This window comes from Canis lupus, chromosome 7 (genome assembly GCF_003254725.2).
Source record: "Canis lupus dingo isolate Sandy chromosome 7, ASM325472v2, whole genome shotgun sequence".
NCBI lineage: Eukaryota > Metazoa > Chordata > Mammalia > Carnivora > Canidae > Canis > Canis lupus.
This window is the reverse complement of record NC_064249.1, coordinates 57,821,492-57,833,488: the sequence shown is the minus strand read 5'-3', so window position 1 is coordinate 57,833,488 and position 11,997 is coordinate 57,821,492. Positions and strand designations below refer to the sequence as shown.

General features: G+C 37.1%; 1 protein-coding gene across 1 annotated transcript in view; it reads left to right on the top strand.

Annotated features, from left to right (window-relative positions):
• The first annotated feature begins 2,089 nt into the window (after positions 1-2,089).
• DSG4 (desmoglein 4) overlaps positions 2,090-11,997 on the top strand; it is a 35,914-nt gene continuing 26,006 nt past the window's right edge. Inside the window, exons 1-5 of the mRNA XM_025429676.3 lie at positions 2,090-2,206; positions 7,494-7,529; positions 8,902-9,033; positions 10,567-10,722; positions 11,036-11,180. Coding sequence (XP_025285461.3) covers positions 2,090-2,206; positions 7,494-7,529; positions 8,902-9,033; positions 10,567-10,722; positions 11,036-11,180 — 586 coding nt within the window. The remainder of the gene's footprint in view (positions 2,207-7,493; positions 7,530-8,901; positions 9,034-10,566; positions 10,723-11,035; positions 11,181-11,997) is intronic.

The window sequence follows — 11,997 nt, the reverse complement described above, 5'->3', positions numbered from 1 at the left end:
AGGAATTTCTTCAATTATCCAGGAACCCATAACTACTCTGCACAGTGTAATTGAGGTTTAGGCAGTTATGGTACTATGTGCAATTTAGAAAGATGTCATTCCATGTTTCTTCCAAAACACCCATTCACAGGTATTTCTTGGAAAGTGAGGAGCCTCCTGATTTTGTACAGCTTGAGAACAGAACCTACAGAGTTGATTCAGTAACACCTGCACATAAAGGGATGGAATTTGGAGAGCATGGCTATTGGGACCATCATCAGTAGAGCCAGCTGAGCAGAAAACAGAAATATCAGAAGTGCACCATCCCCATCAGGCACAATATAAGTTATCCTAGGAAGGGCCCTAGGATCTAATATTACAACTTCCTTAAACAAAAAAACAAAAAACAAAAACAAAACAAAAAACTGGACATTTATACTTATACTCACAAATTCACAGGGCAACCATAGATTATTGCTACTCAATTGAGTTGGGTTCTGTAGAGAGGACAAGAGCAAATTAAATAAATTCAGAACACTCCCTTTATCACTTAAACTGAGAACTAATCAGGTTGATGTAGCTAAGTCTTTAAAAATGAATGACTAGTACTTTTAGATGACAGGGTATGCTCTGAACATATCCTTTAAAGCACAGAAGGAAACTCTTCTTTCACTGTTCTTCCTTTGTATAAATATACTGAGCATATAGGGTGCCTATTACTTTCACAAATTTTATTCTTTTTAGATGAGAACCTGAGTCAGAGAGAAGCTAGGAAATTTATCCAAGATCACACAGCTGGTAAACAAAATTAAGACCCATACCCAGTTCTTCTGCATTTAGAAGGATGCATTGCTAATCATTATTATCAATGTCTAAACCACATTGCTTTTTATGAAGTTAACTATAATTCAGGGCTACATATTCACTCTGAGACAGAAATTATTTGACTTAGAGATACATACAGACTGAAAAACCTTAATACCACCTTACTTGCTGCTATAACAATAATTTTCATTTGGGGCAGAGATATCCCTGAGATACATGATCATTTCAGAGGGTACAAGTCCACAGATAGTTTTAAATGAATCATTTACTAGATCTCAGCTTCCATATATATTTTTTTCCTTAAGTCAATCTTAACCTTTTTTTTAAGATTTCATTTATTTATTCATGAGAGACACACAGAGAGAGAGAGAGAGAGAGAGAGAGAGAGAGAGAGGCAGAGACACAGGCAGAGGGAGAACCAAGCTCCATGTAGGGAGCCCGACATGGGACTCAATCTTGGGTCTCCAGGATCAGGCCCTGGGCTGAAGGCAGTGCTAAACCACTGAGCTGCCTGGGATGCCCATTTTAGAACATTTTTTAAAAAGATTATTTATTTATTATTTATTTATTATTATTTATTATTCATGATAGATATATAGAGAGAAAGAGAGAGGCAGAGACACAGGAGGAAGGAGAAGCAGGCTCCATGCCAGGAGCCTGACACAGGACTCGATCCCGGGACTCCAGGATCACGCCCTAGGCCAACGGCAGGAGCCAAACCGCTGAGCCAGCCAGGGATCACCCCATTTTAAAACATTTTTAGACACTAAATGCCTCTGGGAGATTAATTATTCTCAATAATTTCCAAATAGTCAATTGGCAAAAATAAAACACCTATTTGGTCCTACTTGTAGATCAGAACAAGACTTTAATTTGCAACACGTATCTCCATGTATACTTTCCATAACTGCACAATTTGAAGCACATTAACCCTCACTAATGTTATATTTTCATCTAAAATCTGTCTATGTAGCAGAACTAATTTAATGAACACCAAACAGTTGGATGAGAGGCAGGGGAAGAATAGCACTAAATTACAAATATTATTTTGTCTTCCTTATTTTTAAATCCCCACTTTTTCTGAAAGGTCTACATCTCACCCAACTATTTACAAAGTAAATACAGACTATAAACAAAGCCAACTTCTAGATTTCAAACCAAGTTTATATATTTCATTTTTCTTAAATAATTTTCAGCAAAGATCAAGTCTAATAAGATTTTAATCATCCCAAAGAGCCATCCCATGGCCCTGCATAAGGCAGTCCCCACTAGCTATTTTACTGCAATGCCCATGTATTTGCAAGGACTGGAGTTTGATTCACTGCTACCCAACTGGTTTTCTAATCTATCATCTATTTGTACAAAACCATCATTTAATCACATCGATACTAAAAATCCTATGGTACAAAGGCCTGATACATGACTTTAGTCATTCCTTTGATGGCTCCTAATCAAATGGTTATTTTCTCATGTGAGTTTATCATAATTAGACTAATGTTTTACAGATAAGGTAAAAAGTTGAAAAGAAATATCATAAAATTACCATTTAAGCTATGTGGAAAGTCTAAGAAGTCATTTAAATTTGGAGAGAGAAAACTCCACAAGATGGAAGCATGTCTGAGTAAACATGGAAGGCAGCCCACTCATTCAAAGGCTGCTTCAAATTAAATGCTTAACCAAGAGCAGAGATAATGAGTGATCATAGGCATATCATGAACCAACAGAAAAAGATATCAAAAGCCACCATAAAACAATTTCTTTCAAAGAATTACATGGACTATTTAATACATCTATGTATCTGCCTATTTTTCCTTTTGCATCTTCTACATTTTTGAATAATGCCACACTCTATTTTTGCAAGGCTTAATATCTTTATCATTTTTATAGTGATTGTCCATTGGTTTCTACAGCAAATATTTACTGTATGTCTAGGCACTGGGGATTCTGATAGGGGAGAGAGGGTAAGAACATGATCCCCAAAGTCCCAATTTTCTTGGAACACATATAGTAATGGACAGGTATAGACAATAGATATCTTTTCAAAATAACATCAGACACTGAAAAGTGCTAGGAAGACTCCTATTGAGGAAGATGTAAAAATGATGGATTTGACAACCATTGACAAAGGGTGGTCATGGATGCTGATTGAGCTTAGAGATTGGGAAGTCAGGGATGTCTCACTGAGAAAGGGACTGAGCCAGTGTTTTGAAAATCAGAAGTTTGAGTTTTCCTGGCAGTGACTCAATAGCCTGAGACAAGTGAGCACTTGGGTCCTGGAAGAACAGATAGCTCAGGGACAGAGATAAGGGATAGAGTTAGAAGATGGGCAGACCAAATCAGATAGAGCTTCTTGCTATGAAGGTAGCCTAAATTCCATTCTAAGGGCCACAGGAAGTTGCCTTGAGGGTTTTAAGCAAGGGAGTGACTTAATCCAATATGTGCTTCAAAAAGACTGTCCTAGCTATTAAATTGTTTTTATTTGGCCCTTGCAAAAGATCCATGATATAGCCCCCTAAGATATTTTGCCTTATGTATATGAGACTGAAATAAGGATTTTGTATTTGGTAACTTTTTCAATCTTAAAAGAAGTGGGGATAACTAGTTAGGAAAGAATCTTAATGAGAAGATTTGGTACTCCTAAGGAACATATATAAAAGCTATACATTCTACTCCACAATAAACATGTTTGTACAATAGTTTTCAATGGAGGTGTAATTCATCAGTAAAAATAAACAAGCTTCCTATGCAAGCAAGAAAGCTTTTCCAACTTTCTTTTAAAAATCAACACAAAAACAATGACATGATTGTCTATGTAGAAAATCAAAAAGAATTGACAAAACAAGTCCTGGAAATAATAAGAAATTATAACAAGGTTTCAGGATAAAGATTAATATACAAACATCAAATGCTTTTCAATATACCAGCAATGAACAAGTGGGATTTGAAATTTAGAACACAATATCATTTAACCCCCCCCTCAAATTAATTATGCTTAAGTATAAGCAAAAAAATTATGCTTAGGTATAAATCTAACAAAATATATACAAGGTGTACATGAGAAAATCTACCAAATTCTGATGAAGGAAATGAAAAACAGAATTAAATAGTTAGTCCACGCATGAGAAAGAGAGAAGAGAGTGCAGGAGAAACAGAAAATAGAGACTGGTGGGAAGCTGAAGATGGGGAACAGTAGGCTCAGATGACAAGTTCATCAACCTTCTGGCATCCATTAAGGCAGTGCTTCCAGTTCACCTCCCACTGGGGGGACAGTGCCTGACAATCACATATCACAGTTTAGTCTCAGCATTAACTAGTCAGTTCTCTGTTATCCTAATATCCCAATGGTTTGAATGGAAGATACCTATTAGAGTGATACATAAGGCAACCTTCACAATGTAGGATGTCCCTATGTATTCACTGGAACTTTACCAAAATAATCACTGAGCACAAAAACCAAATTACCAAATGGCACATTATAACTCTTTTTTGGTTAAGAAAAAAAAATTACAACTTGTACATGTATATATGTTTTGGGAAGAAGAAGAAAATTAAAAAAAAAAAAAAAGCCTGAAAGAATTTCTCCAAACACTAACAGTGATAAATCTCCAAGTAGTAGGATTTAGTGTGATTTTTACTTTTACTTATACCTTCCTGAACCATCTAATTTTCTAACAACAACAACAAAAAAAACCTCACCCCCCAAAAAAGTGTTATTTATTATTAAATAAAACATCCTTTGTAATCAAATAAAATGATCTCCTATTAAATACTGAACTTCTTTCCCAGGTCTAGATATTTTGCTAATGTCCAATTAAAAGTGCACTGTGAGGGAGAAAGTGAATTAAGAGGAAACACTATTGGGGCGCTTGGGTGGCTTAGTGTTTGAGCTCTTGCCTTCGGCTCAGTTTGTGATCCCAGGGTCTTAGGATCAAGTTCTGCATCAGGCTCCCTATAGGGAGTCTCTGCCTCTCTCTCTCTGTCTCTGTCTCTCATGAATGAATAAAATCTTAAAAAAAAAAAAAAGAGGAAACCCTATTCCCCACTGCCAAATTTCTAATCTGTATTTTTCCCCTTTCTGGACTCAGGTGACATTCCAAATCCCCATCACATTCCCACTCCTCCTATACCCCCCTTCACACCTGCAGATCTGCTCTGCACCCTCTCCCTCTGTCCCAGTCTCTTTCTAGTCTCTCCCTGGTTTAGCTCTGCTCCCTGACTCACTGGAGTTCACAATAGTATCTTATCACATCCCTGAATCTTCAGTCTGCCTTGGTAACAATCCCCAACTAAGGAAGCCCTCATATTCCTTCTCTTCCAGCTCCCAGGCTGCCAAGTTCTATTAGAAAAGGCACAAAACACTTCCTGTCACTTTCCTACACCCCTCCTCATTCTTGCTCACTCCAACTCCACAAAACGGTGCTATAATTTTCCTCCAATTATACCTCAAAATGATTTTCTCTCTTCATTCTTATGTTTCAAAGGAAGAAATAGTCTACCTCATTACCAAGGCTCTTTTACTCAGCTTTGACGCAGTCATTCCTATTCTCTTTTAATCCCAACTGTAACAGCTCCTTGATTTTTTCCTCCTGCTCCTCTTTCTTTTCTCCTTTTCCTCATATCACTTTTCCCACACACACCCCTTTATCTCTCCCTTTATCCTCCCAAAAATCTGGGGGATGCCTGGGGTGGCTCAGCGGTTGGGTGTCTGCCTTCAGCCCAGGGCGTGATCCTAGAGTCCCGGAATCGAGTCCCACATCCGGCTCCCTGCATGGAGCTTGCTTCTTTCTCTGCCTGTGGCTGTGCCTCACTCTGTGTCTCTCATGAATAAATAAATAAAATATTTTTTAAAAATTGTATATTTGGTCATGATTTCCTGACATAAAAAATATGTCTTGATCTAATTGACTCCTCAAACTGCATCTAATTTCCCACATTTATTTTATTTTACTTTTTTTTAAAAGATTTTATTTATTTATGAGAGACAGAGAGAGGCAGAGACATAGGTAGAGGGAGAAGCAGGTTCCATGCAGAGAGCCTGATGTGGGACTCGATCCCGGGTCTCCAGGATCAGACCCTGGGCTGAAGGCAGCGCTAAACCGCTGAGCCACCGGGCTGCCCTCCCACATTTCTTTTAACTCCTTACTTTCATGTAATCTATGATTGCTATTTCCACTTTCTCAATAACTCATCCCTTGACTCCTATGATTTGACTTATGCCACCAGCAAACGTTAGCAATGACTCCATGCTACTTACACAGATGTAAAGGAGAGCCCCATGACCTTCTCCGTTCCCATTCACCTCAACCTTGCTATGTACATAAATCATTAAATATTCCCTCTTTTGTCTAGCTTCTTATCACTGCACTCCACTCATTCTGCCTCCTTTCTTTCTACTTTTCCACCTACTTATACAATCTCTCCTTTCTGAGTCACCTTCCTCACCAGCCCACCACAACCACCATGATCATCTCCACTTTTTAGCATTCTGACACTGACTGAATGTGCTGTGTGCCCACAACCTTGATCCCTCGGTCCCTCTATTCCCTTACTTTCTCTGAGCCCTCTGCTTTTAGATTTCTTCCTTCTGTCCACTGCACAAATGTAAGCATTTCCCATAAGAGCTCATTCCCTGCCCTATTTCATTGACTTTGAACCATTCCATGTAATAACCTCAATTCCTTTAACTTTTAGTAGCTCTCATGTTTGGATAAGTTCCACTTTTTTTTTGCTTTGATATCTACCCCAAATTTTAGAATCACATTAAAAATAAATAAGACAAACATCCATCATCCTCTCACCACAGGGACACACTTCTGCTGAATTTTCTGTTTCTATGACTACTACTCCAGTTGTTCCTGAAAGCCAAGCTTCCTCCACCAGCACCATCTGACCCCTCCTTCCCTGGCAACACATGGTCCATAAGTCCTGTCAGTCCTTTGGGAATGTCTCTCTCCTCTCTTCTTTCTAGGGCCACTCAGCACCAATGTTGATGTTCTAACTCTGTCCTTCTTAAGCGATTGCTAATTCCCAAGTATCTCAACTTCCAGTGTTTTTCTTTGAAATCTACCTTCTGTATCAATGCTGTATTTTACACACACTGCTTTTGTCTCTCCTTGTCTCTTACTTAATGAAGTCTAAAACTCCTTAATCTGGTATAAGAAGTGCTTCATGATCTGTCTCCAAATTGACATCCCAAATCTTATTTCCCATGTGTCCTTCCTACTTCCCCTACCTTCCAGCTAATATTATTTATCATTTCTGGAACTTCCTTTACATCTGTGTACATGTTTTACTCTGGCTGAAATTTTTCTCTTCATCAACTCCTCTTATCAAAGCAGCTTCATCCTGCAGAACCCTTTCTATCCCTAGTCTCCTATAAGGCCTTACCAAAATTCACTTTGATCCCTTGAGTTATCTGCTATATCTTTCCACTGAGCCCATGGGTGCCTCTGTTGCAACATGTGTCCTAATCCGCCTTGCTGTAATTATACTTTTTCTTTCCTAAAAGTTTAAAAGCCTTTGGAGGGCAAAAAGTCTATTATTTATTTTGTATTACCCATGTTTGTTCCAAATTATGAACAAAATGTATATTTAAGAAATGAATTAATAAAAGAACATTCTCAATGGTTTTATGACATCGTTTCCTTTATTTATGCAAATTTTTGCTAATTTTGTACCTTCTATAACAGGTGGTGCTGGAAGTAAACAGCGAATTTATTGTTGAGGTAATGTATAATAAAACTATTTTCTCAATTTTAAATTGAAAGAAAAATAGAATTTTGCAATGCATCATATAACAAATATCAGAATATTTGAAATCATAATCATCTAGATAAAAGGCAAGAATCTCTGCCAAACTGAAATAGCAATGGTAAAACCCATACTTCCAAATATCCATGTTTTCAGGCATGGTTTGTGACAGTTCAATGTCATAGTAACTGCTACTTTTCTCAAACTATATTAGTAGTTTATCCATACATTTCCCAAATTAAACAAAACAAAAGAAGCACAGTAACACGTTAAGATGGAAAGAGGATTTTTATACAGTTACACCATTAGGTAACTGATCATCAGTCAATGAGGGAAAAATATAAAAGTAAAAAAATATTTATCATAACTAAGTAGAACAACAGGGAATCTGGTGCCATTTAGAGTGGGACTCAGGAAATAAAGCTACTGTCCTTAATCTCTGGGAGAATTTTATTTTTTTACTGTAGTTAAACTTTCATTATGATAATCTCAAATCATTGAAAAAAATTACTTTTCTAATCTCTGTTGACAAAGTAGGGAATACATGGTACATTTCAGGAAGTTGTATCAAAATGGAAGGAAATGTACATTATACACAAATATATGCATATATTTATACATGTATAAAAATGTTTATGCATGTACTAAGTTTCTACACTCTTGAATACTATAAAATTCCTGGACATCTTCCAACAATAGCAACATAAACCTACAAAGAGAAAAACATATAGCAAGCAGAGATACAAATGGACAACTTTGAGAAGGCACAGAGTTGTTCACAGGATTATTGTAAATACCATCAATTTAGTTAAAATATTCTCCTAATCCTACAATAATATATTTGGGTGCTTAGCTAGAGTGGTGTCCTTACCAACAGAAAAGAAAAATCCCTTCCATCTTTTAGGTGAGCATACTCACCAGAACAACTTTCCTTTTGCATAGGTCATACTCAGTGGAACACTAACAGTCTTTTAGAATCTGGAGACAAAAAAGCCTGGTCAGAGGTCAATGAAGGGTGAGGTAGGCAAGCCCTCCACATGGTGAGGACAGATTGAAAAAAGAAAAATCATAACATATTATCCAATGTAACACATTGTGAGCACCACACATAGCTAATGAAATCTGTTTCACTGGAATCATATAGTTAGAAGTGAGATGATTCCAAAAGAAGTAGGCAGGCAGGTGACAGAGCTCTAACTATCTAGAGTCATGAATTAGTAAACACCCTTTGTTCCTCAAATTCAACACTATTGCTTCTTCTGGGTATACTTCACAATGTTGAATGCATGTCCTTCCTAAGTAAAACTGTACTAACACTGTACAAAATGTGAACTATTTTTGCATAAGGTGAAAGAACTAGACATTGAAAAAGGCACTACAAAATGGCAGACCGTCAGAAGACAAAAGCGGGAGTGGATCAAGTTTGCTGCTGCCTGCCGAGAAGGAGAGGACAACTCCAAGAGGAATCCAATTGCCAGAGTAAGTGATGAAATAAACAGGAGCACGCTGTGCTAATAACAAATGATTTTGCAGGGCAGGAAAGCCTCAGACATTTCAGGGATTAGCAGCCTTTACTACTCAATAGTAATTTAGGAAGATGGGTGACATGTACTCATCTGCTCATGTTGCTGAGGCACTGTTTCGAATATCAGCTTTGGAGAGCCGACACAGAGCAGAGAGTCTCTGAAGTGATCCTAGTAGAGAGACCTGGATCTCCAGCACAACTGGGCTTTATCTTCTCATTTGTGTTCTGTTTATCTGTCGTATGTACATGTTATAGGAAATTTACATGTGTAGTAATAATCTCCGACTATCCCACTCCCAAATCAAAGGTTTATAGTACTTATTCTTTTCAAGAAAGAAAAGAGAGTATCAAAAGTTCCCACTAGATTCCTAAGTCCAGAAATTAGGAGAGACTTAAAAAGTATTCCAAATAATGGTATTCCAATTAATAAGGAAGGAGAATTAGGAAAGAAAGGCATCCCTCTTCTTTTCTTTTTATATGTATTTGGAAGAATTCTTGGATTTTCATCTATATAAATAAGATCTCTGGATTACAGTGAAGCTAATCCAAGTTGTATTTACAGTTGTCTTTGTTTAATTGTGGATATTTGGGTCACAAATCTTAGTATTTTATTGAATGTTTTCATCTTTAGTATACAGGTGAGATTTCAAAATGTAAACTATCTTTATTTAAATTTATGAGCAATAGGTATAAAGCTATTAAAACAGGGACACCTGGGTGGCTCAACAGTTGAATGTCTGCCTTCGGCTCAGGGAGTGTTCCTAGGATTCTAGGACCGAGTCCCACGTCGGGCTTCCTGCATGGAGCCTACTTCTCCCTCTGCCTTTGTCTCTGCCTATCTCTCTCTCTCTCTCTGTCTCTCATGAATAAAAAAATAAAATCTTTAAAAAAAAACTATTAAAACAAAACTTATATAGCAGAATATTTGCCACAAAATCTATTTGGCAGGTGAATGAATGATATGGTAGGTTTCAATTCAAAAAAATGATTGCCAATATCTCTAAATATTGTGCTTCTCTTGTGATTTTCTTAAATTATCTATAATTTTGATTAAATCTCCAACTAAAGTATAGTCAAGGTACATATCAATATGACACAATCTTTTAACAAATACTAAAGATGGTGATTTCTTCTGTCAAATTCTTTATATGCAAAGAAAATCAGAGAATTAAACAATGTATTGTTAATAGTAACAAATCTAGCATCAAGCATGTATGTGCCTTATGCCTGGCTTTGGGGTGGGTGTATATATGTTACCTCATACCATCCCCACTACAAACCTAGGATGTAGGTGGTATTATCCCATTATAAGCTGATACTTGGCAAAGTTAAGTGAATTTTCCAAGGTCACTCCAGGCCTAAATCATGGTGCCAGGTTTCAACCCAAAGCCCATCTGGCTACAAAGCTATCCCTTCTCATTCTATTACACTCTGCAGTTCAGGAACTGCTTTCAGTAAGATCACAGACCTAGCCATTTTCTTCACAGATTCGATCAGACTGTGAAGCAAACCAGAAGATTACATACCGCATTTCTGGGGTAGGAATTGATCGACCACCTTACGGAGTATTCACCATTAATCCTCGGACTGGGGAAATTAATATCACTTCAGTGGTGGACAGAGAGATAACTCCACTTTTCTTGGTAAGTCACATCAGTGTGTTTTAATTTGTGCATTTTTTCTTCCCTTTTTAAAACACAGCAAAGCTGAGACGAAATAAAAGGACTGAAGAGACGAAAAAAGTGTGAAAACATAAGTTTATAGTTCAAGAGTGTCTGGTGTGTTGCATTGGTATGCCATCAAATGTCTTGATAATGTTTAAATTAATAAATTGTAATGTAGTCTGAATTCACTAAGTAAATTGTTTCTTTGCATATTTCCTGAAATATTTCTAAGCATATTACTTAATTATCTTCGATTGAAAAAGACAGTTTTTTTTTCCACAACTCTCCACAGATCTATTGCCGGGCTCTGAATTCACGGGGTGAAGATTTAGAAAGACCTCTTGAGCTTCGAGTCAAGGTTATGGACATAAATGATAACCCTCCAGTTTTTACACAAAATGTGTACACAGCCAGCATTGAAGAAAACAGTGATGCAAGTAAGTAGATGACACTCCTTCTCTGCATTGTATCACATCAATTTTTTCTTGGTCAAAAGGTGTAGGAAATTGACATACAGGTAGAATTTAAAGATGAGAAAAAGTCAAACTTGTATTTTGAGTAAACCCCACAAATTCTAACTTAAAACTGACCTAGATAAAAACATGCTGTCTAAAACACTAAATATCCTCTTGTTTGTGGAGGACTCTCATAGATGTGATTTAGTAGGTGCTTAGTGCCTTCCTTAAAGATTTTTACTGGCTCTTGATTAACTTAATACTAATGAGTAAACTGAAGAAGAAACCATGATATGGAAAAGGGCTCTGTACTGGTCTATTCCTCAAATTCTGGGCTAAAGCACACTAGAGAGTGATGGAGGGTACATCCCAAACAGCACCCATCAGGTTAGTCCTATAGGGTAATCACTGACTCTTCACAGTCTACACAGCAAGCTACCTTACATTCTCTCTCTCTTTTTTTTTTTTTTTCATTTTTTCCATCTTGCTTAATTTCATCTCCAGGCCGAATATTCTTTTCTCCCTCTTTCTATCACTTCTCCTGAACATCCTTCCGCCCTATGCTTTTCCTGTGTTGGTCTTTTCCTCTGCTCTCCTTCCTTGCCCTCCACCTCTTTCTTTCCCCAATATTCCAATATTCCTTTTCCTTCCATGTCTATGTCTACATGTGTACCTCTAAATTAGATTTGGAAAAAAGAATAGAAGAAAGAAATTTCAGAAGGCACATAGAAAGCAAACTAAAGATACCGATGAAGAGTCAAAGAAAGAAAAATAGAGAAGTCTAGGGGAAAAGAGAAAG